The sequence below is a fragment of the Littorina saxatilis genome, linkage group LG1 (assembly GCF_037325665.1).
Source record: "Littorina saxatilis isolate snail1 linkage group LG1, US_GU_Lsax_2.0, whole genome shotgun sequence".
NCBI classification, from domain to species: Eukaryota; Metazoa; Mollusca; class Gastropoda; order Littorinimorpha; family Littorinidae; genus Littorina; species Littorina saxatilis.
This window is the reverse complement of record NC_090245.1, coordinates 21,572,746-21,600,182: the sequence shown is the minus strand read 5'-3', so window position 1 is coordinate 21,600,182 and position 27,437 is coordinate 21,572,746. Positions and strand designations below refer to the sequence as shown.

Genomic DNA, 27,437 nt, shown 5'->3' with positions numbered 1-27,437 from the left:
AGTCTATCACAGATATCATCAACATCTCCCTGGCCACAGGCGTCGTTCCCGACTGCTTCAAGTCTGCCGTTGTCCGCCATTTCATCAAGAAGCCCGGCCTTGACGTCAACGAGTTGAAGAACTACCGTCCTGTGTCCAACCTGCCCTTCCTCTCCAAGCTTCTGGAGCGTATCATCCTGGAGCAGTTGAGCGCCCACCTGTCTTTGCACTGGCTCTCGGTCAACACCCGAATCTCCTACAAACTGTCCACTCTGGTCTACAAGTGTCTTAACGACTCTGCTCCCGAGTACCTTCAATCCTCCCTGGACCTGTACACCCAGCCCTCCGACCGTCCCCTTCGTTCTGCTGCTGACCCACTCCGCCTTCACACCCCTCGCTCGAAACTCGCATCTGCTGGTCAGCGTGCATTTCCCTCCGTCTGGAACTCCCTGCCGCTTGAGCTTCGCCAGAGCCCCTCTCTTGACGCGTTCAAGAGTAGGTTGAAGACTCAGTTCTTCCCGTAGCTGGCTGCGAATTTCATGTTCGACGTGATGTGTTGTGCCCCAAAAGACATGCTTGTGCTGTGCTCTGTGAGAGGTGTTTTCTTTGTGTTTAATTAAACTACTCACTAATGCTCCCCCCCCCCCCCCCCCCCCCCTTTGCAGAACTGAAAAATCGCTGAACTTGCTTGCTGGCCGCTGCGCTGCTACTAATGACTTCGGTCCTCGCTCTCTCTCTCTCGGACTCCCTTATCTGTTACCATTGTTTCATTCCAGATGCTCTCCTTCACTCATCACCTCCCCCCTGCCCTCCAACCCTCTTCCATTCCCCGCATTCGTTCCCACGGGACTCTGCTATCACTTCCTCCTGCATTACCTCTACACCTCCCCCCCCCCCCCCCTCTTTTTTTGCTGCATATCTGTCTCGTTTAAATAGAGTTTATGGTCGCTGACCGCTCCCTCTAAACTCACACTATGTTTTTGTTTGGACCTGGCTATTGATGTGTACATTGTTGTTAAACAGTTGTTTGTTGTATGTTTATCAGGGTTTGCTAGTGTGTGATAGGGTTCGTGTCCGTCTGTAGATGTTAGTTTCTTTGTTAGTCCTGTGTTGACAACTCTTCGACAAGCGCCAAGAACTGTACCCACGGAATACGCCCTATATAAGCTTCATATTGATTGATTGATTGATACAAAAGCACACAAGTACACACACATTCACTCACACATACACCCACACAAAATTACGATTTCCATACATTTTATTTCTATTGTGATCCTCATGTATTCTCACACATTTAAAATATTCATGGTTGTGTAAAGTATGGTACTTGAAAAAGTAGACTAGTTCAAAGCAACAGGAAATGATTGATTGCTGTATTTACAATATCACAGTTGTCAGTGATACAAAAACTACAGTTTCACAACTCCATGTTTTAACACAAAATTATAAATCAATAAATAAGTAGTACAAAATAAGAAATAAATAAATGACTTTACTGAAAAACAAATAAATAAATTAATAAATTAATAAATAAATGAAAAGGTTTAAGTACATCACCACTGAGCAACTTACACTTTTCCACAGTAAGGTAGATAACTTCTCAATACTGGAGTATTTGAGAAAAAAATTACTGACCAGAAAAAACCCACTTCCATTCAAGTGAATAACCTTCACTGAAAAGCAAGAAATTGCAAATAAAGATTATATCAACATGACCAATGGTACTTTTCAAATAATGATGATATTACATGTAACAGAAATGTTTACTATTTTTGATCATAAATACTACATGTAGTGCCAGATGTGGTACACACTTTTCTTAGGAATGTCTAAGATATTTTACGGGGACAAAGTGACAGATATATACTCAAGATTTGGGTTCTGCTAAAACGTGTCATTTGAATGATAAACACAGACCTGTTTACCCCCCCAAATGAAAATCAGGAATGCAGCTGGTACTTTTCCGTAATTTGAGGCATCTTTGAGTAATCTTTTTTATCAACCATAAACCAGCTCGAAAACGATTAAACGACACGTTTATTCGCGCGCTACCATGCAAAACAAGTACAAAATTGATAACCATGTTTAATGCAAGTTAACTAAGACAAGTTTACTTTATCTAAAAAAACAACCCACCCCACAGTATTCAGGGGCGGAGCAAGAGAGCTAGAGGGGGGGGGGGGGGGGGGGGGGGGGGGGGGGGGGTACAACCTGGGGTCCTGGGGTTGGGGGGGTCTGGCTGAAGAATTTTAGCTATTTTATTAACAATTTGTAGCTTATCCTTGATTTTAAACATGATAAATTGGTGTCAGCAGCCACTCATTATTTCTTTTAAAGTTAGTATTAAAGAATGGCAATTTATCTTCATTGATATCTGCTCCCCACAACAACAATTTCACAGACGAATGTCTTTAGTTTTTTTTCCCACAGACTTAATTTTGTTGTTGTTGTTGCTTTTTTGATCCCAAGGGGGGGGGGGGGGGGGGGGGGGGTCAGGAACCCCTGTAACATCCCCCCACCCCCACCCCTTGGAATATTTACAGTCACTTGAAGATGCATGTGAACAAAACCACCTTACATTCTGTCACATCAGACATCCTGCATTAAAACCAGTCAACTCTCTCCAAAAGCTACCTTTAATTTTAGAGGACCGATTCGTTTATTTCATTTTAACATTTTGTTGTAAGTTTTTCGATCCAATGAACTGTGATCTTTGCTATATCGGAGAAATATTAATGGACATCAGTTTTAGACTCAGAAAGACTTGAATTTCGGCAACAGCCAAGTAACTGATGAGCGCGACCATAGACCTACATCTATGTCTCTGGCGCGACTGACCGTAGTGAGAGATCGGTTCGCAGGTCTGAGAGATTCTGTGGAAGTAGAGACCTAGTCAAATAAACTCGATGCGAAGCAGGCTCATGTTTTGCCAAACATAATTTCGTGTTTTTGTTTGTTTCCATGTTCATTTGTGTACTACTGCATTTTGTTAAAACTAATGCTGCGTCTAACCTCGGGACACGTGCCGCGACGTGACGCGTTACTGACTAGCTTTGTTGTTGCACTGATCTGAAGTTGATCACCAAAATGAATGTGGTTCGCTCTTCTTAAACTTCACCAGACACCGCCACTTGACTTAATAGTTTTGCCGATATTTCTGTACAACGTTTGCATTTTTGGTTGGCATTTCGTCCCCACAGAGATCGGCCCTATATTACCCTTCGGACCAATGTCGATCTCAAATCCGCGGAATCCGACAAATACCTTGCTGTGCACATGCGCAGAAAAGGCTGTTTCGGTCAGCCTTGAAATCACAGTCCTGGTGACTACCACAATTTCGACTTCGAATTTTCACGCACGAAAAAAGGTTCTCTCGACCGGAATTTCCGGAATTTTCGGTAGTATTCCGTAATACCGGAATTTAGACCCCAAATCCGTAATAATTCCGGACAATCCGGGAGGGTAAACAGGTCTGTAAACATATGTATCAATAGCAACCTTGTTGCAATATGTGTATCTATTGTGATCATCAGCATACATCCACACCACCTTAACAAAATCAAGCTGCAAGTAAATTATGAGCATACAGCCTAACTGACTTCTTTGAATTAAAGAAAAACTAACACAGCAAAAACAAAATACAACTCTTCTGTAAATTAAGAGAACTGATCTTCCAGCCAATTAAAGCCTACGACAAAGATTTCACACTGATTTCAACTCTGAAGCATTTCAAATTAACAAGCACAAGCGCATACAAAAATATATGACCTCATAACAATATGATTTGAATGAATGTAACAAAACTATTGCACTAAAGTGTATAAAGTTTCATAAATATATATATAACAAAAATGAGTATGATGCTAACTCAAGATACCTTGCTTTGTTCACAACATTCTAAACCTACATCCCAAGACAAGATATCAGCTATAAAAACAAAAAACTCAGGAAAAATAGAATAAGAACTGCCAAAAATTAACTACAGCATCACCCACATCAAGATTTTGGATGTCACCCTTACACTCTTCCCCCTCCCCATCACACAAGAGACAGAAAAAAAGCGGACAGTCAGTTTCATAATGATTATAAAATGTTGGCTCTGTATTCACACCTATTTCTTGATAAATCTCTGCATCCCCCCATCCCTCCCTTCCTGCATACTTAAAACTAAATCCTGAGAAATATACATACAAAATTAGAGGCTTTACTCAGGGCCTAGCATAGGAAAAAGTGAGTTCAGCTTACAAAGGCGGGGGTCCAGGGGCAAAGCCCCTGGTGGAGTTTTTTTGGGAGATTTTTTACCCCCCCCCCCCCCCCCCCCCCAAAGAAGATTGAGCAACTAAATTATGCCTTCACCAACAAGCAAAACACAGACAGAAAACAAGAAAACTGACAATCTTGTGTTATTTGGCCTAAAAGTGCCATTCCCACTTCCAGGAATACCTGGATTCTTTGTCACTGAATGGCTGACCACGTTCAACAATGTCGCTTCGAGACATTATTTCAAGTCTAGAGCCACAAAACACCGGCACAAAGCATGCTCGCGCGATGCCAGAGGAAGTGCGTGCTCAAGCAAACTGTCAAACCGATTGAGAATTGAACTGAACGGCGCACAAAACGAAAGCTGGGACTGTTTGGGTTTACCGTTTGGGAATAACAGGTTTTTGCATTTCGGCGTACACCAAATCGAGTTCCGCGTACTGGAGATGTTATTTCGGCGTAAAGTACGCCGAACGGCTTACAATGCTAGGCCCTGCTTTACTAACTTTGAACATGATTAGTTTGACTATTGTTCATTTAAAAAAAATTACAGTGTGCTACTTGCATCACATTTTAATAATCAGCATCTTCAGAAATCTTCGAGAAATACTGTACCGAAAATACTTTAACAAAAGTATATAAGGCAATATTATTTCAAAATGCAGAACAAAAATGCAGCAAAAAACAGGGAAAGCTATACAATCACTCCTTTGCATGATTATATGATATATGCTTATATAATCACTCAAAATGCTCTCACAAAAGAATTACTACAATAAATAGTCTCTTCCCCAACCATAACATCTTTCCATTTATCAGACATGGGATTCCGAAAAAGTGATAATTAAGGAAAAAAAAGGTGGGGGTCTGGGGGCCGCAGAAGGCCCCCAGTAGGGTCCAGGGGCAACGCCCCTGGTCGGGGTAGGTTGAAGGTTTTTAGTGTTTTAGACACACAAAAATGGCCCTGAAATGCATATTTCAGCTTAATCATAGCCCCCCCCCCCCCCCCTTTCTCTTCCTTCCCATGTTTCTCAAATTAATTTTACGCTAAGACTCAAAATAAGGAGGAGAAAGAGAGAGAGAACGAGAGAGAGAGAGAGAGAGAGAGAGAGAGGCGGGGATGGGGGGGGGTGGTGGCGTGTGACGGTGTGGTTTCAATGTTCTTACCTTGTCGGTGCCAAACGACCCCAGTGACTGATTACACGACTGGGTTTTCAGGATAGTCAGGTGCTTGTTGCTTTTCAAGTGGCTTTTGAGGGCAGTCTTTCCATTGGAACCGTAGTTGATAACATTAACATCGTTGCACAAAGTGCACTGAGCTTTTCCCGGCAAGTTGATTTTAGCAAAAGCATCGCCAACTTTCAGTTTCACGTCTTGTGTCTTCTGGCCTTTCTCGTATTTCCAGCTCAATGATACAACTTCATCGAGCCAGTCGAATCTCCAGAGATTTTTCTTGTACTTCTGCTGGTCAATTTCCCGGGATAGAACGGTTTCGTCTCGCTTTAGCTTCCTCATCATTTTGGCAAGTGGCTCAAAGCGATGTAAAAATGGCGCCGAATCATTCTCATACGGTATGCTTATACTGAATCCCCGATAGCTACGTTGAAACGGTGACTGTGGGAGACAAAGACACAGAGCGCGTTCCCATACGGATCGACCAGCAACAGTCTGACCGTTTTATGAACCAACCGTTCAAGAATAGTATGGAATGGAGCGTCGCGATCAGCGGACCGGCCGAAAAACTTGGGATATACCTACATATACCCCAAAATTTTCTCAGCGGATTTGCACGAATCTCAAGAATGATCCCTGGAGCCTAAAAATTTACGGAATTCCGTAATTTTACGGAAGAATCCCATGTCTGATTTATAATTTAATGCACATAATTTCCGAACATCAACAAACTGCCCATCCATACCTCAGGTCGAACACAGTGTCACTTTCTGCCATAACTACACACTTTGCAACTTATCAACAAATGATGCCTTAACAAAACACATCAGAAACTCACAACTTTTCATTTCACACATAAGCAGACAAGAGAAACAAAGTTCAGAAAAAAAAATCAGTCTCACAAACTGCTACTGAAAAATAATTCCAAAGAAAGATTTGTGCAAGTTCTAACCACGTCTGCATTCAACCATTTTCCTTGATCCACAATTCACCATTTGGTTTTGCTGAATTATTTACGTTAGTGTAATTCTTTACATACATACATAACAACCAACAAAACAATTCAAACAATAATACCATTGACTTGCATGAATTTTTAAAGAAAGGTTAGTTTTGGAAGCTTTCATCAAAACTTTCTTAGTGACTTGCGTAGTAATTCAATTGGCAGTGTCTCACTATCCATAATCTAGTAACATTTTCATTAACCTGAGGAAGTATTTGACTCTTCTCATTCCACAGATCAAGAGAGAAAAAAATCTACCATTATTATTAACCTTGATTATGCCTCTAAACCTACATGCACATACGATACATAAAATCGTGCACACCAACCCCTGTTCTTAGCTTTTTGCTCAATATTGAAGATAGTGTAATGGAGATAAATGGAAACCGAAACAATATATCACTGAGATCCAAAAACAGATAGACTGCTATCGTTCCAAAAACAGATAAGACTGCTATCGTTCCAAAATTCAGAATCACTGAGATATCACACTCCCTTATTCCTCTCTGGCCAGCACACTGCGTTCAAACCTATCTCTTCTGGGCAAAGACAAAAGCCAAACCAGCCGCTAAGCCCACAGTGACCAAGCCCCCTAGGTAAGGCAGAGCGTTCTTCAAACCTTTCTTCACATTCATTTTCATCATTTCCCTAATGGCGCGAACAGTCACCCGGTTGACGGTCGGTCGTTTCTTAGCGGCTTCCCAGTATGCGTGCAGGCGTGGTCGCTTCTCTGCGTTGTGGTAGCGTCCTGCCAGCCCTAGCAAATCCAGACGTCCCATCAGGATGCAAAGGTTGATGTCTGCCGCTGTGAATTGTTGGCCGCACAACCAAAGCTCCTTGGAGGGATCTGCACAAGCCAAATAGATAGAATGATATTCGGAACAAGTCCTTATCCATGAAAATGGAGTAAAGCTGCCTTATGGCATGCAGAGTAGGTGCCAAAGTGGGTCATATTTGGTAGAGTCTGCTCGTAAAAAAATGTCGTCTATGTGAGAGATGTACCCCATGAATACAGAAAGGAGTGCTAGACCAGAAACTACAGTCGAATCCATCCCCCCTTCCCCTCTCCTACCTTCCCCTCCCACTGCGGTAGTCAAACACAGCCATACAGGACAGATACAGATGACCACTCAGACTTAAATTTTAAAATCTCTTCTGTTCATTGAAATTACTACCAGTGACCAAAGCTGACACTTATTTTGTACCTACTTTTTGTGCTGATTTTGAATAACAAACCCCTTCAGAATACGGCCTTGAAATTGATTGAAAATCAAAAATGTATGTAAAAAGAACTCAAAACATCTTTTACCGGCATCAACTTTCTTCAGCTGCTGCTCCACCTGGTCTAAGGTCGTCTCAAGTTCGTCCAATACTTTCACCACTTTGTCCTTGTCTGAAACGAATTGCCTCCGTTTCTGCAAATCTGAGACCTTGGCCATGTAAGCTTCTCGCAGGTCAGGGTGCTCGTCTGCCAGCTGTTCTATTTTGGCTGCGTTGATCTGAAGTGATGCCATTAACTCTGCATAGAGGAAAAAATGTGTAAGTCAGTCTTTAATTGTCTCCATTTCTCTGTTTTATTACACACACATCACGGAAAATGCAGATCTTACATCCTTAAACCATGAGCACGCTGGGGAACTATTGTCCTTAAACAAATTCTGAAAATGAAATTTATTTGGGGCATTTTGTGGAAGGTATCAGGAGGCCTCTCCTTGCAGGAAATGTAATTATTTCTAGACTGTGTACTACAGCACATTGATCAGGACTTGTGTACTAAGTCTATATTAGAATTTTTGTCCTCAGAGATTTTTTATTTTCCTAATAAAAACCAATCAGTGTTTTTTTTTAAATTTGAGGATCTGAGGAGAATTCCCCAGCCTGCTTGAGCCTGATACAGTTGAACCTCAGCCGTGATGAACATCTGTTGATAATGACCACCTGTCCATCATGACCACCTCAGATGATCCCCAAGGAGTTTTTTTTCTACAATATAGATTATATAAAATTTTCCATATGTAGCCGAGTGCCGGAACACTACAATCAAAGTCCGATCAAACAGGATTGAGATTTTAGAGCTCATTTCTTAGCCCTATAGAAACTGTTATGTGTACATGCAAGGAGACAGCAGCCGCCAGACCCCATCACAAACAGAGCTCTACAATTCACAGGTGTCAGCGCCGTTGAAGAAACGTGCTCCTAAACGGCCGACAACTTTGCAGAGCCTGCTGTGAAGGGTGACGGTAGTCTCCCTGTCACACATACAAACACCTGTCTATAAGGTGTACTTCTCCTCTTACCTTAAAAGTTAAAGATATAGCTCCTAACATACGCCTGCTAACAAACTGATATTACAAACAGACAAGAAATATAATTTATCCTACATACGTGAGAGAGACACCCGTGAGATAATAATCGTTCAAATCACACGTGTGTATATCATGTAAATGAGGTCATGTCAAGCAAGTCTGGCAGGGACCTGTTTTTCCACTCCTTATGATGCCAAAGTCACCGAGACAAACGTCATTATAGAAACAAAAATTGCGCTCGCTAATTACCCTCGATGAATCTTTAGAACTAACACGTCACGCCACACTTTCAGAGTGACGTTTTTTTGCTTTGACGTAATAGATTGCACGAGGCTTTAGAAGAGATCGAGGTTCCAAAACAAGCGTCTTCAATTTAGCTGCCTCGACTGCAAGACATTTTCAGTAAAATACACGTAAGTACAGTATGTAGGATAAACAGAATACTACATGGCTTGCTGTGTCGTACCAGATTTACACTCGTTGCTTTTTTAAATAGTGAACAGCTTGCTTTCGCTCGCAGTTCAATATTTAAAAAAAACAACTCGTGTAAATCTGGTAGGACACAGCAAGCCATGTAGTATTCTCTATATCTACAGTGGAAACCACCTTTTGATTAAGATCCCAATTTAAGACATCCCCATCCTTCAGGACATCCCCATCCTTCAGGACATCCCCATCCTTAATTGCCTTTCAGACTTTCTGTCATAAGATGATTGAATATTTACCTCCTGTTGATTCTTACAGATTGTTTGACTTTTAAAAGGTGGGTTGCGCTGTATTATTCATTTCAACTGTTTGTACAGTGGAACCTCCCTTTAAAGACCACCCCCACCCCCCCCCCCCCCCCTCATTTTAAGACCTTGTTTTTTTTAGAATTTCTGTTCATAACCTCAGTATATTTACCCCCATTTTAAGACTACCTCCTTTGAGAACCTAATTTTCTCAGAGTTTTTGAGGTCTTAAAACGGGGGTTCCACTGTACCATCATGTGTCTGTGGACAGAACACCTACCTGTGCCTTTCTTTCTCATAAAAGCGGGGATCTGGAGACCGCTGATGGACAGGTCAGGGTTGCCCATGAGGCCAAAGGTGATTGGCTCAATGGGGACAGCGTCCAGCTCTTTGCGCCATTTGGCCACCTCTCTCCCGATCTCTGTGCTCAGGTCAGGCACAAGTTTGGTATCTGAAAATGTAGTTAACAAGTCAATTGTAGCACTTGATATCTGGTCATGATTATCCATATTGCCTGGCCACACAGCCAGCCTCAGCTAGCTGCATTCAGCTATCACAGCGTCCAGTCTATTATTATCAGTGCTCTCTACTTTGTGCTTATTCAACCTTACATTTTTAGTCTTATCTACAATACAGTGTAATCATTACTATACACGCCTTCACAGTGTTGTCTATGTGTGTGAGTGTCATACTATACAAACATCATTCATATCATTACATCAATCTCTGGTCTCATTACACTGGTACCTGCCATGTGAGGCCCCTCTAGCGACAGCACAACTCCTGATAAACCATTACATTCACCAGCATATTTTGGCAGTCTATTTGTTTTTTGATTTCATTACCTTTACCAGCATTTACCTGTCATGACAATATAGTCACCTGCAATTTAAGACACGTGAAGTTGGTCCCAAGGGTGTCCTCTCATCATAGGTAAAACCACGGTACCACTACCAAGCTTAAATATCATAAAAAGAACAAACCATTGACCCTTTGTGGTTGTGTGGCATGAGTTTCGCATCTAGAAACAGCAACTACAGTACCATAAAATATGTCCTTTACGTCCTAAGTATTGACTGGGAAGAAGAGGACAGAACTGTGGTGAGAAGTATTTCAGCAGAATTCTGTTTTCTTAAAACACTACAATCATATAAACCAAAGCAAGTGTTATTTTTGCATGCACAAACACCAAAAAATTGGACCATCAACTTAATCGCAAAACCTGAGAGTTCTATAAAATTCAAACAAACGATCGATCCAAGCCAACAACGTAAAAAAAAAAAAAAATCATGAGCAAAACTCACATCAGTCTATCAAAGGGAAGTAAGCACTCTAAATGCATATATGACATGCGTTATGGAGTAAGTGAGTTATCCGGAACCAACCTCCTGACACCTGAGAGAATAACAAGCATTGAAATGAACAAGCGACTTTCATCCTCTTTCAACTTTTTAAAATGGTATGACAAGTTCTCCCCTCCCACCACCCTCCGAAAAAAATGAAGAAAGTGTTTTGCAACAATACCTGCTGGGAACTCCCTGTCTATGTAGTCCACAATATCCTCAGACTCTGTGATGACTTTTTCTCCATCCTGAAGTACCGGCACTTTCCCCTTGTTTGCGCTCCGACGCATGTAGGCCGCAGTGCATTGCTCCCCACCATCCGGACCATGGATATTGATGATGACTGGCTCATATTTCACCTCCTTTTCCTGGGCGGCAATCAGAGCCTGAACAAAACATAAAAAATATCTTACTATTCTAAGCGAAATGAGGAAGAGCGCTGTTTTGAGATCTGATAAACAAGAAAAGTAAGCCAGAGTTATCCGGATAACTCTCGCTTACTCCATTACACATGTCGTATGCATTTAGTGTGCTTACTTGCCTTTGGTTATCAGAAAATTACTATCTTTAACAAGCATGCTGGCAATATCCAGGCTGATTAAGCCCCACAGAAGTTTTGCTTTCACAGCAAATGAATCTCAAAATGATGTCACATCGCCAGGACAATCAATATCTGGAGTATGCCTGTTTTGACTTTTGACCGTCAGTATAGCAGAAGGGGTCTATGTCGACCAAAAGCGAGTGCATTCCCTGTAGGTAATTTTTCCTGTATACAGGGATTGCACCCAGGTGCTTTTCCCCTTAGGAAAACAGATCACACTCAGTCTCGTGTCCTACACGAGGCTGCCGTAAAATGCCGAGTTCAGTCTAACTTTTGATAAGACTGAAGTACTACTACGCCCTTTCAGCAAATGCACATTTTACTTCACTACATGCAGTCGGAATTAGAACATACATTATATATGTATGACATGTGTTTACAGCTGACAGCACAGCGATACCGCAGCGTTCTTTTCAAGCGATAACACATCATTGTAGCGTAATGCGATGCACTATATGCTGATGGCAAAGCTTTTGCATCAGTGTCATTAGGCCAAAAAAAAAAAATGCTTTGGTTACGGTTTCCCGACCGACCCTAACTTTTTGGGCCGACCCTAAACTTTTTTTTTGGTCCTAAAGCTAAAAATAAAATGAACCAAACACATACATACACAAAAAAAAACCACACACACACACAAAATCCCACCGAAAACGACAACACCACGGCACAGAGAAAACATCGATCGCCGGCGAGCAGACAACAACAAGCCCGACAAGGGACACCACTCCGCTTTTTACAACTCCCATATCCAAGGGAAGTCAGTCTCGTGCGTTCGTTCGTTGCGCGAACGTAAAAAGATGTCGTCTGCATTTGCAATCGTATTCGGAAAGTGCGTTCATATCGAACAAACACGACTGATAAGTCGGTACTCGAAGAGTGCAACCTTGGTGGACATTTTTCATGATTTTCATCCAACTTTGGACGGCAAACTGTTCGGGATAAAATGTGTTGGGTCGACGAAAATAAGTGCCGAGCCCGAAGACTCTTTCGAACTGGACTTTGGCATGACTCTCAAAAACTTGGAGGAAAAAAAAAATAATAAAATAAAAAAAAAGTTTAATCGACCTACCTACCCTATTTTTTTTTGCCATGAAACCGTAACCAAAGCATTTTTTTTTGTTGGCCTTATTAGGGTTCGTTAAATGTGACTAAATTGGTGAATGTGATATTTTCTTTGCACTTTGGGGTGGATGTTTGTGTCTGAAAGTTTGTAGCTCAACAAATTTTGGGTAAAAACATTATTTTTGAGGGTGTTTCAAGGAGTCACATGACCTCAAACAACTCGAGAAAACCTACAGAAAATGTAGCTGGTCAGTAGGTGTGTTCCCTGTATACAGGAAAACACCTACAGGGAATGCAGTCCCGCTTTTGGTCAACATAGACCCCTTCCGCGTCAGTATACTCTCTCTCTCTGTATTGAGGTCTAACGAATGACGTCTCACAACGTGCGTGGTCGTCCTTGGCGGTCAAGAAAGCCGCCGCGATCATTGCACAGACGACACTTCTAGACCGCCAATATTTTTTTGTGCGCATCACGTGCTCCACATAAATCGGCCGGAAACGAAGCAATTGGGAAACCTGGATACCTCTCACTCTGTTTGAAATACTTTACATGTCTACTGGAGCATTAAAGTGAGCTTGGAGGTTCGCGAAAAGGGGATCCTGTCCATAATGACCACCTGACTATAAAAACCACTTTTGGCTGGTCCCTTGATCGAGTGGTCGTTAGTCAGGTTTGTATTATAAGTTCCATTTGGTTCAGCGAAGACGATCATGCAGATTACAGTCATGAAAGATAGGAAGTCCAAGAGGAAGAGCTATTGCAGTGAAGGAATCAACATACCTTCAAGAGTTATAATATAGGAAGCCAAAACATAGGTCGTATGTTCATAGACCTTTTCGGTATCTGAGCAGCTCTCGCGAGACACGCTCTTTGTTATGCTTTGAACATCACGAGAACTTCGAACCTTGGCTTGCGCTGCTCGCACGAGATCGCTGTACCGCATGCTTTGCTATGTTCTGAAGTTTGGGAGATTACGAGAGCTTGAGCTTGGAATACCGATAGGGTCTCTACTAGTTTACAAACATATATATTATATTTGTACATGATCGTGTGGGTGTGTGGGTGTCTGTCTGTCTGAGCTTCCACAGTCTCTACTTTTGAGAACTGCACATGCATTCACCATTTGATAGATTTGTAAAGTATTACTATTAGCTTGTTTTGCATAGAGTGATAAAGTATAAACACACCGGCTAGCACCGGCTAGACCAAGAGAAGAGTCCGCATGCAGGATTTCTTGGATTAACCATGATAACATGGTAATTGATCAATGATAAAATGGTTATTGATCAAAGTGAACAGGACCATTGGAAGGCATGCAACCTAACCGTCTTTTGATGATGAGAATCACTCAAACATTTGTAAGCATGTTGGTCATGAAATGACTGCTCTGCGTAGTACAATACAAGAATTCAAGGTCAGGTCATGAGATCAAAAATGATGAGATATTTCACCTTTTGCGAATAGTAGGAAGCGGGGAAATAATATAGTTTCACTCGTCGGTCTGTCATGATGCAGTTCAACAGAAGACCGTGTTATGTCCCTAAAGTCAAGCTGCAAATGCAAAGAAATGGCTGGCCTATTCAATTCCCGGGACAGTCTTCGTCTGCTGCAATGGCCAATGCGAAAATGTGGAATATTGCTGGAAGAGTCCATTTTGTGTAGGGAATAATTCGCTTTCTTTCGAGATTGTTCATTTTTTTAAAAATAATTTGCAATCTGTTGTTTATCTTTTTATCAGAATATTGAGATCAGGGTTTAAACATCAAGACGGAGGAATACAAATAACATGTTTTACTGTTTTTTGCACAGATTGTTCTCTTTTCTGTGTTGGCCTTTGGTCTTCTTGAACTAGGCAGACAGGGGGGACAGGTTGCAGGTCACCACTATTTCGGGAGGAAACCTTTCACACGGAATGAGAGTGGTGCCCCTTTGTGTCTGGAGTACTCGTCTGCGTTTGTTGTCCTATTACGGTAAGAAAGTTTACTGTTCGATTTATTGTCTTAGAAAATGAATTATTCTTATTTTGGGAGATGTGAGACGTATATTTAAGCAAAGAAGTGCACAATGACGTTTTTGAATCATTTTGACGAAAAACAGACGCAAATGCGGCTGTTTCATTTGAGGGTGGCAACAGAGCTATTTTTGTTGACCTACTTTCCTTTTCCTGATTCTCTCGTCTTTTAGGGATTTTCCGACACGATTTCAGACCTGTGATCTCTTTTTCTCCGCCAGAAATGGTGATTCTGTCTGGCTATGGTTACACGTTTTAAGCTTTCTTTGTTTGATCAACTTTACTCGAACTTGCCAAAGGGGAATCAAGTTGTGTGTGTGGGTGCACTTTCCAGAAAAAGGAAAAAGAGAAAAACAAGCAGGCTCAGCTGTCTGCTCTTGTTGTCAAGCGAGCAGTGTCTGGTCTGATGTCACTTGTGTTGGAGGTAAACCGTTGTCTCAGCAATAAGTAAGAATTGCAGACTTGACGATTAGAATTACTAGACGTCAGGAGAACGTTTCATTGCTATCAGCATTTTGTTGTTCCTGATTCTGATAGTGATGACAAAATTGACATGAACCTAATTGTTTTTGTCACTTTTTCCATGTCATCAGCTCAATGTTTAATTTCTGCTGGTTATCTTTTAACTTATGGTTGAACACAAATTGAAGCTCTTGACACAGGCATGCATGTCATTTAAAACAAAAGTGTTGTGTTGTGCAGTATTTTGCATAATTCAATTCAGTTTCTCTCAAATTAGGCTGATGAGATAGGCATTTTTCTGTGGCTTGGACGTTGGCTCACTGAAATACTTATAAAATGAAAGAAATTAAGGTCAGGGTACATGTATAAAATATCATTTCCTTTAATTGGCTTTGGTTTGTTTTCTTATATTTTTTTAAGGCAGGTGATGGAGGTGTGTTTAACCTTTTTGTGAGACTAAATTCTGCAGATTAAATGATTTTTAATTTTTGTTTCGTTGTTTAAACATTTTAATTTACTTATTTGTTTAAAATTACAAACACGCAGCACTGGTTGCTTGCTGAAGTTTTAGTGTAGTGACATGTTGCAGTGGGTGTGTGATTGTCTGCTGGAGTATGTTAATAATGATGTATACATACTCACTTACTCAGTTATCTTGGATACAAGTTGCACTGACTTAAAGTGATTTGCAGAGCTAGGTAGAACTGGATCTGTTTTCTGCAGCAGTACTGGTTAAAATGTGCATGGCACAGGTCTACACAAATGCAATATTTAATGATTTACAATTACTCACATTTTTGCAATGAACTCAACCCTTGTTTGGGTCAACATCTGAGAGCTCTGCTGTTTTTAACTTTTTAGTTAACTGACAAGTTTTTCCTATTTTCTTTCAGTGGCTCTAAGCAGATAAACAAGAAAGAAAAAGCAACCAACCACAACAAACCCCACCATGGCGGCTGAGTCGCTGATCCAGTCAGTCATCAAGTGCCCAATTTGCCTGGAAGCCTACGTCGACCCTCGCATGCTGCCATGTCTCCACTCCTTCTGCCAGAAATGCTTGAGCAGTTACATCGAGAACTGCACCATGACCACCAACCAGAACTACTTCACCTGCCCCGTCTGCCGGGAGGAGATCTACCCCCCTCACCCTTACCGCCCGCTGTTTCAGTGGAGCGTGCAGTTCCGCAGTAACTTCATCATGATGGACCTGGCCAGCTGCCTGACGGAGGTAGCTAAGGGGAAGGAGGAGGGGGACGTCAAGGGGGAGGTTTGCTTCCCTTGTTCCAAGCAGATGCCCTTCCCCAAAGAGGCGGAGCACTTCTGTCTTGACTGCTCTCACCCTTACTGTGAGGCTTGCATGCAGGTATGTTGTGTATTTTGTCTGTTGTATCATGATTTTGAGAACTTTAGAGTGTTAAGTTAATCTAAGGTGCCAGCCACACGTTTGACAAATTATCTCCTAGCCTTAGTCTTACTATTGCTCTTGGATTTATATTGTTTGTTGCTTTGTTGTTTGCTACTATGTTTACAATGATATTGCTGAAAACCTTGCAGAGTATGGGAAAAACATGAAGTTAAGGGAAAAATTACAAGTGTTAAAGAAAAGAGAAGGAAAAGAAGAGAGGTAGATCTATTTGAATCCATGCATTTTATTTTATTGACTAAAATTGAGTGTCACTAACTTCTTACTCGATTCGGGAGTTCATGGTTACCTTTCATACTGTTCACAGGTCCACATGAGCATTCCATCATGCCAGAAGCACTCGATTGTGCCCATTGACGATCACCCTTCCAGAGAACAACACCAGAAGCAGCGCAGACACTGCAGTGAACATCCAGAAGAGGTGAGATAACAATATTGAAGAGACAATCATGCTCAAGTTCTTTGTTGTGAGCCAGTTGAAATGCTTGTATTGCCACTTATAATGCAGACGCTTTTCTAGAAGTGTGATTTGGTAAAAATTCCAGCTTTAGTCAGAGTACCGCTTAGTTCACATTTGAATCTTGATAAACCTGTTTTGAGAAGTGTGGTTTAGTAGATATGTAGATATATCTTGGTTAATATAGACTGCTTGCCAGGTTTTGTGTCATCCACCCCACTGGCAAACTAGTTCAGCTGTACTAAGTTGCTCGCAAGTGGTAGTGTGAGCGTACTTCTTGTTTAAATGTGGTTCATGTTGGCATTACACATTAGATCTTGAATGTACACAATTTCACACAAAACATTTTTGTTCTGTTTTCAGGTAGTGAAAATGTTCTGTGAAGACTGCAGCGAGCTTCTGTGCCCAATGTGCGCCTTGATGAAGCACCGACAGTGCAGCAAGCTGAACTCAGTCACACCCATGGCGGCAGCACGGCGCCTGCAGCTGGAGACATCACAGAGAAACCTGATCAGCATTCTGGACAAGGCCAAGGAGAAGCAGGCCAAGCTGAAGGAGGAGAAGGAGGTGTTGTCCACCAACATCACCAGCAGCCTCAGGGAGATGGACGAGGCCTACGACAGCCTCATCACCAAGATCAAGGAGCAGAAGAGGTCGGACATGCTGAAGACGCATGAGGTTATCTCCAAGACGCAGAAGCACCTGGTTAGTTGCGAGGAGCAGATCAGCGTGTTTATCAGAGTTCTTGAACAGAATGTGACCAAGACGCAAAGCAGGCAGCTGATTACGTCTGACATTGAGCTCCTGCAGGAAGTCAGCCTGGAAGAGCTGAGAGAAGCGGAGAAAGATGTGGCTGCTGTTATCGCCTTCTTGTCTAAAATAGACACCAGTCGCTTTGATGTGCCCGGTGTGGCGAGAGCAAAACTTGAAGAACTGAAGAAGATGGTTAGTAGGACCTCACTGACCACACGCCATGCAGGAGACTTGCAAGGGGCCACTGCTTCAAACCAAACAGCTGCTGCAACTCCCAAGCCACCGGACCCTGAACACACCCCAGCCAAGCTGTCGGCTGTTGGAAACAATTTCAGCCCTGCACATCATAGCTTTGCTCTACAGCTGCAGCAGGAGAGGTTGGCATGTAGGTCTGTTCTCTCCACCTCTTCTGACATATCGGCTGCCTCTACTTCCTCGTCGGAAGGGTCCATGGCCTGTGGTAACAGCAGCGACGGTCAGCGAAATCCCTTCTCTTTCACATCTTCGGGAAAGAAGTCGGTACGAAGACCCACAGCACGCCCGCGGCACAGCCTTGCTCGCAAAGCTTTGCCAGGAGGGTCTGTGTTCAGCGTGAAGCATCCTGTCGTCACAGCTGCTAACTCAACCGTAAAGCAGGCTAGCCCCAAGAGGAGCTCCAGCAACCTTGGCTTTGTCTTTGTCCCTGCCAAAAGCGTCACAGCATTATTCAGCCAGTTCAAACCCATCCCCAAAGGGGCATCTGCTGACCCAGCTTCAGATGATACACTGCTCAACATCATGCCCTCTACCTCACCCATGTCAGGGGCGCACACGTTGCCAAAACCCACATTGCCAAAACCAGCAGGCGCTGGAGCCGACCTCGTGCTACCGTCTTCCAGGGGAACCAATACTCAGCATTCCGTGGGCCAGACCCCCACGTCAAGCAGACCACAAATCAAAACAGCCAAGTTGCTGGAGCAGTCCAGGAAAGCGTTGAACTCCCTGTCTGTCACAAGCTCTTCTACCATGACTTCACCCATCACAACCAACAGCACTGTTCAAGGCGGCACGCAGAGTCGCAAGCCTGTAGAGGTTCTGCAGAACGGAGACCATCCCACAACTCCTGATGGGGCCTCAGCATCTGCTGAAGCTGCCACCCCTGTAGGGAGACTCTCTCTTCTTGCGCAGGAGTCCATGGTGAACGGGGCTGCAGCCAGTCCCAAGCCAGTGAATGAGGTGCTGCCGAAACCAGAAATGCAGAAGCTTCGCACCACGTTCAAGATCTGTCCAGCCTCGGCGGGAGACCTGCGACGTCCCATCATCTCTGACTTTGCTCTCTTGCCCAACGGCCGACTGGCGGTGGTGGACCGCGCCAACAGTCGGGTGAAGGTGGTGGTGCTGATGCGAGAGGGTCAGGATGGACTGTGTCCCTCTGTGGACCTGACCAAGCCGCATGGCGTGTGCCACATGAGCGGAGACCTGATCGCTGTGGTCAGCCACGTGGCCAAAACCCTACAGCTGGTCAGCGTGGGCAACCACCAGCTCAGCTTGCAGCACATCCACAACACCTGCCGTGGCTACCTGAACATTGCTAGGCTGTCACCCACCGTTCTAGCCGCCCGTTTTTCCCTCGGGGTTCACATCCTGGATGTGGGTGGACCGGCACTGCGGCTGAAAGTGGCCATCGTCAACGACAACAACGGCAAGCCTCTCTTCCAGTCGCCCAACAGCATGTGCACAACGCAGGACGGGAAGATCGTCATCCTCGACGGCATGACCATGGAGGTGAGCTGCTGGGACCATAGTGGCGCCCTCCAGTGGTGCGTCATCCACGCCGGCCCGGCGTTCCCTCGCAGCGTGTGCAGTGTGGGCTTGAGGCGTCTGTACATCATCAGCTGCTCCTCGCGACAGAACAGTCTGGAGTGTCTCAACGCTTCAAGCGGCAAGCTGCTGCACTCCATCAAGCTCGATTATGCTGCATCTCTGGAAGACGTGTCAACCATGGTACAGGACGGGCAGGACAGGATTCTCATCAACAACCATGAAGAGATTGTCTGCTTTGACTGGGTGTAGATTGCTTTGACTGGGTCTGAATTGTCTCCTTTGACTGGGTCTGCTTTAGCTGGGCCTCAAATGCCTGCCTTGGTTGGGTCTGAATTGTCTGTTTTGACTGGGTCTGAATTGTCTGCTTTGAGTTGACTGGGTCTGAATTTTAATTCCACTTTCTTCTTTGTCAAGAAAATTGAATTTACTGAGAATTTGTAATTTCATTTCTTTATGACAATCATGAACAGATTGTTTTCTTTGACTGAGTGCTGTCTTTCTTTTGCACTCATGATTGCAGAATTGTTACTTGTACTTGTAGCAGGTAAACTGTGAAGATATTGTCTGTTTTGACTGGGGGCGAGCTTTCACTGCCTTTCTTTAATCTGTATGCTGAAACTGAATTTACTGAATATTTCATGTGCTGGTGTCAACCATGAAAAAATGTATGTGTTGCCTGGATCTGAGCTTTCACCACCATTCTTTCTGATGCAGAGTTTTTGATTGCAGGACTGTTATGTGTATCATGTGAACCATGAAGCCATTTTCTCCTTTGCTTTTCATTCTTATCATCACCCCCCGCGGGTTAGGGGGAAGAATTTACCCGATGCTCCCCTGCATGTCGTAAGAGGCGACTAACGGATTCTGTTTCTCCTTTTACCCTTGTTAAAGGCATATGTACGCGCTCCCGTGTTTACAAAGTGTAGTTTGCCCACAATCGATGTCAAATGCATCATAAGGCCATATAATGACGATATGTCGCAATGCGCGGACCATATACATGCATTACAGCTTGTTCTAGCCTCTGAAAAAGTGAGGATGTCAACAAAGACGCGGAGTTATTTCCCTTGCGTCAACGTTCCCTCTGTTGGCAAATCTATAAATAGGACGATCTAGATCAAAATAAAAATTCAAATATCTCAACATTTAAGGGGTCCTAGACCACAATATTTTGCAGGGAACTTAATTTAGCATGTCTCCAGCTGTTGGTAAAGCAATTAGCGTGTATATTCATCGAGTTAATATGCCTTTAACTGTTTCTTGTATAGAATATAGTCAATTTTTGTAAAGATTTTAGTCAAGCAGTATGTAAGAAATGTTAAGTCCTTTGTACTGGAAACTTGCGTTCTCCCAGTAAGGTAATATATTGTACTACGTTGCAAGCCCCTGGAGCAAATTTTTGATTAGTGCTTTTGTGAACAAGAAACTATTGACAAGTGGCTCTACCCCATCTCCCCCCTTTCCCCGTCGCGATATAACCTTCGTGGTTGAAAACGACGTTAAACACCAAATAAAGAAAGAAAGAAAGAAAGATTCTTATCATCTAGAAACAGTATAAATTTAATCTGTGTTCATTGTTGTCCACAGAATTGGAGGGCAATAGGTCAGTTGGACTTGAATTGAAACTATATATGGGTCTAAATCCCCTAGCTTTGTTTGTTTAGTGGGACAATTGGAGGTCAGAAGACCTACATGACAAAGTATGGGATGGTTGACTGGTCAGGACAATGCTTCAAATGGAAATACAATGGAGCCCCATTTTAAAACTCCCTCCTTTTTAAGACCTTGTTTTCTCAGACTTTCTGTTCTTAACCACTGTAAAATTACCCCCATTTTAAGACTCCCTCCTTTTTAAGACCTGATTTTCTCAGATTTTTGGTGGTCTTAAAAAAAAGGGGGTTCCACTGTTGTATGCGTCAGTGACGGAAGACAGAGGCCTGAGAACAGCATTATGTGTTTGTTTCTTTCCCTCATTTTCCTTGACTTGAGAGCCAAGAGTTTACTGGGTGCAGCACTGCGATGTGTAGTTGAAGGTTTTGTACTTGTAGTGACATAACCGATTTTTTTTTAGTGATAAACATTTTTGTGTTTTGGGTATGAGCTTTCACTGCCTTTCTTATCCAGAAACTTATTATACTGTGTTTACTTCTTTGGTACTTTTGAGTGTTGAGAATCAAGAGTTAAATGATTTTATGACTGTAATGTGTAAAATGTTGTTTTGAAATCGCATAAAAGATCTCTAGAAGATCGTTCTATCATACATATGTGTGTTTACTTCTTTGATCCATTTAAGTGTTGAAAATCAAGGGTTAAATGATGTAATGACTGTTATGTGTAAAACAACTAAAAGGTAGTTTTGAAACCGCATACAAGATCTCTAGGAGATTGATTGCTTTGTTTGTTTTCTAAATTCCCAGTTGTTATTTCTGTCTGAGAACCTGAACTGCAGTTAAAAAAATTGTAAAGCATAATGGAGTTTGATGTGTACTTTGTTGTAATGCATGTAAAGCAAACAGTTTACAGGTCTCATGGAAATGAATGATTAAATAAAACATGAGCAGATAACACTGACATGTTTGTGGGAGTCTCTCTCTGAATGTTTACCTCTCTTTTGGTATTATTTACAGAGCTTAAGCAGGTTTAAGTTCATTTGTTTCACAAGAAGAGTAATGCATAGTTCAATGGCCATAGAATGGCAATGTATTATTTGTAAGTGGGTTTGGCATCTGTTAAATAAACGAGAGATTGTTAGCTTTGACAGATCTGAGTTTCTGGCCTCATACTCTGTTATATGCAGGACTTCTGTGGCTTGGATTTTTGCTCCCCGCCCAACCTCCTCCCCCTCCCCCCTCTCCTTCTTCAATGCTGAGATTCAGGGATATGTTGAATGCAGAAAAGGAGTATAGATTGAGCTACAATACCCTCTCTCACTGCAAAGTACTGTGGTTGTTGGTTGCCTTGCCTGCATGGGTCTGAGCTTTCAGATTTCTCCCTCTTTTGTGCAGGACTGGAGTGGCTTGTTTCCTACATTTGTTGGAGTTGTGATTCAGGGTTTTGTTGACTGTGCAGTTTTTACTGCAGTGTGGTACACGCTATATGGAAAACCATCATAAAGCATGAAGGCTTATCAGAATTCCTTTGAATAGGTCTGACCTTTTATGGTTTTCCCTCTCCAATGCAGGACTTTGGTGGTTTGCGTTGTCTCCCACATTTTTCGGAGTTGTGATTCAGGGTGCTGTTGAATGTGGTTCTCACATCAGCGTTTGTCAGGTCATTTCGGAACTTGTTGTGTGCAGAGCTGTGGTGAAAAAAGAGAGATTCGGTTGTTTTATTAAAATCTGCCAAGAGATTGCTGTTACTGATTTTAAACTCCACCTCCTTAGCAGATCATATGTGGAAACTTAGGCGACTGGGAATTCTCTTGTTTCCGTTGAGTTGTCAGCTGTGACTGTTGAGCTGTTGTGTATATGGAAAGATCTTGTTGATTAAAAGCTGCCAAGTAGGTTGTTTGTTGTGACACCTGGGAGGAATTTCCTTTAAGCTATTCAGTCTAGTGCTGAGAGCTCTGTGGTGTGTGGAAAGATCTTGTTGATCAAAAGCTGTCAAGATATTGTTTTGCGTTTAAACTTCATCTATACATTGCACTTCAGATGAAAACTGTTTGTTTACTTCCTTTGAGGTGCCTGTTTAGTGCTGAGCTGTGGTGTATGAATTAAGAGAGATTTTGTTGATTTATCTTAAGCTGCCATGAGATTGTTGTTTGTTATAACTACACAGATTTGAAGTAATCGCGCCATTTGAACTTCAGGTAAAAACACACAGAACAAGGAGTTTATTTGTTTTCTTTGTGTTTTCAGTGCTGATATTCAGGGTTTTGTTGAGCACAAATACATAATCGAGGAATGTACAGGAGACAGACTTGCTGCCTCATCACCACAGAGAGAAAGCGTGTTTGCTGTGAGATGCAGAATTAAGTTCATTCCTTTCCTAGGCATGCCATCAGGATTTTAGCTGTAGCTTGGCCTGGTTGCTCCTTTATTTCTTGTGCCACCTTCTTTGACTTTGTTTATCACAGGATCATATTGTTAATGTATCTATGGAATGGGATTTTTGCAATGTGGATATAGTTTTAAAAACACTGCGGTTTTAGACACTAGTCCCCGAACTATCGACTCTTTATATTGGGAAAAAATAAGTAAAACACAAAATTCAGAGTTTCCGTTTCCCAACCAATCTTTTGTTTTCCTCCCAACCCTGGCTTATTTTTTACCCTTCAAAAATAAAACTTAAGAAAGGAAACCCCATTTGCAGACTTTGTAACGGAAGCTACCCTTCTCGGACACACAGGGGATGCATCTGGCACATGTTTTGACCAATGACAAGACTTTGTAAATTATAATAAAAATAAATTATGATAAAAATAAAACAAAGACAACTTCACTACAATAAAAAGAAGAAAACTTACCGACCTACCTACCCTTATTTTGGGGGGTCTTGTCACCAGAAACAAACAATTAATTTTGGGGGGCCTAACTGAAATCTCTGTTATTGGACCTTTTGTTTTGAAACTTCGATTCTCCCTTGTTTCTCCCAATATTTTTCTTCATGTCTTTTTAAAATTTACCTCAAATTATGACTCCCAGCTCTTTTAACCCCTTCACTGCCCACCCTGTATGTAATACGTGGTCATTTTCGGTTTGTCCTACGCCCATAACCGTATCTCATACGTGGGATTTGTGTCAACAACATTTCAGGACATTTCTGAAAACTAAATGGGAGGTAACCACTGTCCAAGTACTTGTAGGGGTTCTAAACACAGTTCTTTCCCATAGATTGTTCGGATAATGCTGTTATACTGTGGCAGTGAAGGGGTTAATACCGAACTTTCTCAGATTTTTTGAAGGTCTTGAAGTTGAAACAGAACCATCACTCTATTTGCTTGAATGAATGTCCTTTGAAACGGGCTTAATAATTTAGTCCAGGACAGCATATTGTGTACATATGCAGAAAAATGTATAACATTTGCTTATTCTCTTTTCCCAAATTGAATATATGTTCAAATGTACATGTATATTTATATGTATAAGAAATGATTTTCTGTTGGACATTGTGGTTGGTATTTCCTTCCTTTCTGTTGTTTAATTCCAAACCGTGTTAGGTAAAGGATTTACGTATTTATATCTGAATGTGTTCACCACGTACATTAAATACAGTGTATGTATGTACATTCTTTTTCACTGTTTACCTACACATGACAGTTTTGTTATCAAATTTTCAGCATACTCGGTATTTTGGTGTTTAACCTATTTGTTCTTTGTAAATCATATTTAAACTCTTATTTTGGTGTGTATAGCTTAAAATCATTTGTTTTGTGGACGTTTGTGCTTTCAATTAAACTGATGTCAATGATTTTGTCAACAATATATCAGATGTAGAGGCACGGCACGCTTCCAATTACTGGCATGTTTGTGCTTATATATACGCCATGTCCTAGCTGTTGTCTTCCCATAAATTGAAACCAAAGATTTGCTGATGCTTATACTGTAAAGTCATATTTTGAAAAAATTAAATTACTTATCAATGTGTGTCAGGGACAGAATTACTTTGCCTTGTGTTTAAAACACAGACCACAAGCAGTATTTCACAGAACTTAAGAGAAATAAAACAGCCCTGCTTCAAAAGCTCTTGTGTGTATTCACTACTTTATCTGAGTGTTGTTTCAGGATGAAAATTCTGCATTACTTTTCAGAACAGGTTTAGTTCCTACATGTATAAAAACACATGGTTTTACTCACTCAACTGTTTCAGCATTGCTATTGTAAAGTTCAGGTGCAGTTCAGATGAATCATTGTTTATAACTGTGGGCTTTCTATGAGAACAAGTGTCTGCTTCGTACTGTTCCATTGCACATATATACATGTATACATTTGATCTTTTACATCTTGTATATTTGATGTCAAATTATGTAAATGTTAAGCGAACTGTAATATGCTTTCCTTCAGTTAAAGATGTCATTTTGAAGCATGACAGGTCGGGATATTTGTGAGACTTATATCAGGAACTTTTCTCCATTTCACCTGGAGGGTAACTTTGTGTATATTGAGTTTGATGTTTTTTGGCCTAGCAGCTTGTTAAAATGTAGCAGTATGCTTCAGAGCCAAAGTTCAGGACAAGAAAACGTTGTCGCTTTCTTTTCAACTGATTGCCAGTTTTCTTGTCGGTTATACCGAGTACAAAATCTTAAACACTGCCGTCTCTTTAAACATTTATATGCATGTCTATTAATGCTATGTAGAAGTTTGCTATAAATCTACATGCATTCTCAGTTAATGTTTTAGGTACATTTTTACAAAAACGATTAACAGTTTCTTCTTGTATGGCTGAAAGTGCCAGACTTTAACAATTTAACTGACCATGCCTCCAAAATCCACATACATGCATAATCTTCCACCTTCCGCTATAAAAAAGTCAAGAAGAGTGGAAAAAAGACACAGCCAACCCTACAATTTGTGCAATCTTACTTGTGATTTCTCTGACTTAAGTCAGTTTATGTCTGTCTTACCAATGGTCAGAAGTTTTGCACGGCATATGTTTTAGTTTGTATATATATGTTTCTGTGGCGCTTTCAGTTTTGTCTGTACAACAACTTTTTATTTCAAAGATATTTTGTTCTTAAAATGCAAGCGGGTTGGTGGAATCAAATGGTCTTTGTTTTATTCTTCTAAATTTCAGTTAAGACTTGTCAAACAGAAAAAAAGAAAAAATGTTTTCATTGCTTCATATTATTCATTGGTCCTTTACAACTTAGAAGAACATAAAACTTGTAAAACATGGACTTCTTCAAGTGAACACTCAGTAAATATGCCATGTTATTCTGGCAAAAACAAAACAGAAAGAACCAATCTTTTTAGTATCGTATATATACATGTTGAAGCTCTTGCGGGTTGTATGTGCATATTTGGTCAATGCTCAGCCTCTCTGTGTTTTGCAGAAGTGTGGATCCTCTCAATAATTACATTCCCACTTTGATATTAACATTGTATCCTGTTCATACATGTACCTGTATATACATGTACCCTGTACATACATGTACCCTGTACATACATGTACCCTGTACATACATGTACCCTGTACATACATGTACCCTGTACATACATGTACCCTGTACATACATGTACCTGGTTACTTTTTGATTGTTGTTGAGTCCATGGCTTACTTATATTGCTTGGCTCACATGGGGAAAATCATTCTGCAGATTATTTCATATCAGACTGTTGAAGTTATTGTTCAGTTTATTGTGTTTTCTCTGAGCTTCTTGTATTTTTTTCCCAAGAAATGATGCTGTAGTAGGTGTTGTGACTTTTAAGGGTAAATTTCAGATTTAATACACAACCATAAATGTATTTTAATAACCTAAAATTGACGCATACTTGATGTATTTGTATCCGGCAGAACTCAGCTATAGTATATTATATAGAAAGATGGCGTATGTTTATAGCTGATGTTGGACGTACAGAACTGCTTTATGATGAAGTAAGCAGATGCTTACAATGTTGTTCTTCTTCTTGTGGCAGTATTCTTCTAGTCAATGAGAAAGCACAAGCTGAAATTATAATCACTGCTGCCAAAAAATAATTCCTCGGCTACATTTAAAAAGGAAGTTTTGATGAAGCAAATGGGATGTCACAAAGTATCTTATGTCACACGTACACCATGCTAACATGTACGAAATAAGAATAACAATTTAGGAACAGAAAAGTATATATGTACAGATACATCTGGTTTGTTTTAGTTCCACAAAGTGGAGAGCGTTTTTTTTCTTTGTACACACTTTGCATGTTTTTCATTGTTGTGATGATCAGATGGGTACCATTTTGAATTAAAAAAAAAGGTGTCTATTTGAGTTTGTTGTTGTTATGATCCAGTATTAACACTCTCTCTCTCTCTCTCTCTCTCTCTCTCTCTCTCTCTCTCTCTCTCTCTCTTTCTCTATCTTTCTCTCTCTCTCACACACACACGTACACACACACATAGACACACACACACACACACACACACACACATAT

General features: G+C 41.5%; 2 protein-coding genes across 2 annotated transcripts; one reads left to right on the top strand and one right to left on the bottom strand.

Annotated features, from left to right (window-relative positions):
- Window positions 1–5,271: 5,271 nt before the first annotated feature.
- Window positions 5,272–14,087, bottom strand: LOC138964548 (ganglioside-induced differentiation-associated protein 1-like). The gene is made up of 5 exons (XM_070336533.1): window positions 13,914–14,087; window positions 10,980–11,184; window positions 9,736–9,906; window positions 7,728–7,937; window positions 5,272–7,265 (listed from the first exon to the last, which is right to left on the bottom strand). Exons 1-5 carry the CDS (start codon window positions 13,968–13,970, stop codon window positions 6,949–6,951), a joined length of 960 nt encoding a protein of 319 aa, XP_070192634.1. The 5' UTR covers window positions 13,971–14,087; the 3' UTR covers window positions 5,272–6,948.
- Window positions 14,088–15,833: 1,746 nt separating this feature from the next.
- Window positions 15,834–27,267, top strand: LOC138964534 (E3 ubiquitin-protein ligase TRIM33-like). Its single transcript, XM_070336524.1, has 3 exons — window positions 15,834–16,298; window positions 16,666–16,779; window positions 17,179–27,267. The coding sequence occupies exons 1-3, from the start codon at window positions 15,885–15,887 to the stop codon at window positions 19,618–19,620; spliced, it is 2,970 nt and encodes a 989-aa protein (XP_070192625.1). The 5' UTR covers window positions 15,834–15,884; the 3' UTR covers window positions 19,621–27,267.
- Window positions 27,268–27,437: the final 170 nt, after the last annotated feature.

Excerpts from the sequence above, each read along its gene's own strand:
- LOC138964534 (XM_070336524.1), top strand. The coding sequence starts at position 15,885 with ATGGCGGCTGAGTCGCTGATCCAGTCAGTCATCAAGTGCCCAATTTGC. Across the intron at positions 16,299-16,665 it reads ACTGTGAGGCTTGCATGCAG|GTCCACATGAGCATTCCATC; the intron begins GTATGTTGTGTA and ends TACTGTTCACAG. Across the intron at positions 16,780-17,178 it reads GCAGTGAACATCCAGAAGAG|GTAGTGAAAATGTTCTGTGA; the intron begins GTGAGATAACAA and ends TTCTGTTTTCAG.
- LOC138964548 (XM_070336533.1), bottom strand. The coding sequence starts at position 13,970 with ATGACAGACCGACGAGTGAAACTATATTATTTCCCCGCTTCCTACTAT. Across the intron at positions 11,185-13,913 it reads CTTCCTACTATTCGCAAAAG|GCTCTGATTGCCGCCCAGGA; the intron begins GTGAAATATCTC and ends TGTTTTGTTCAG. Across the intron at positions 7,266-7,727 it reads GCTGAAGAAAGTTGATGCCG|ATCCCTCCAAGGAGCTTTGG; the intron begins GTAAAAGATGTT and ends TGGCTTGTGCAG.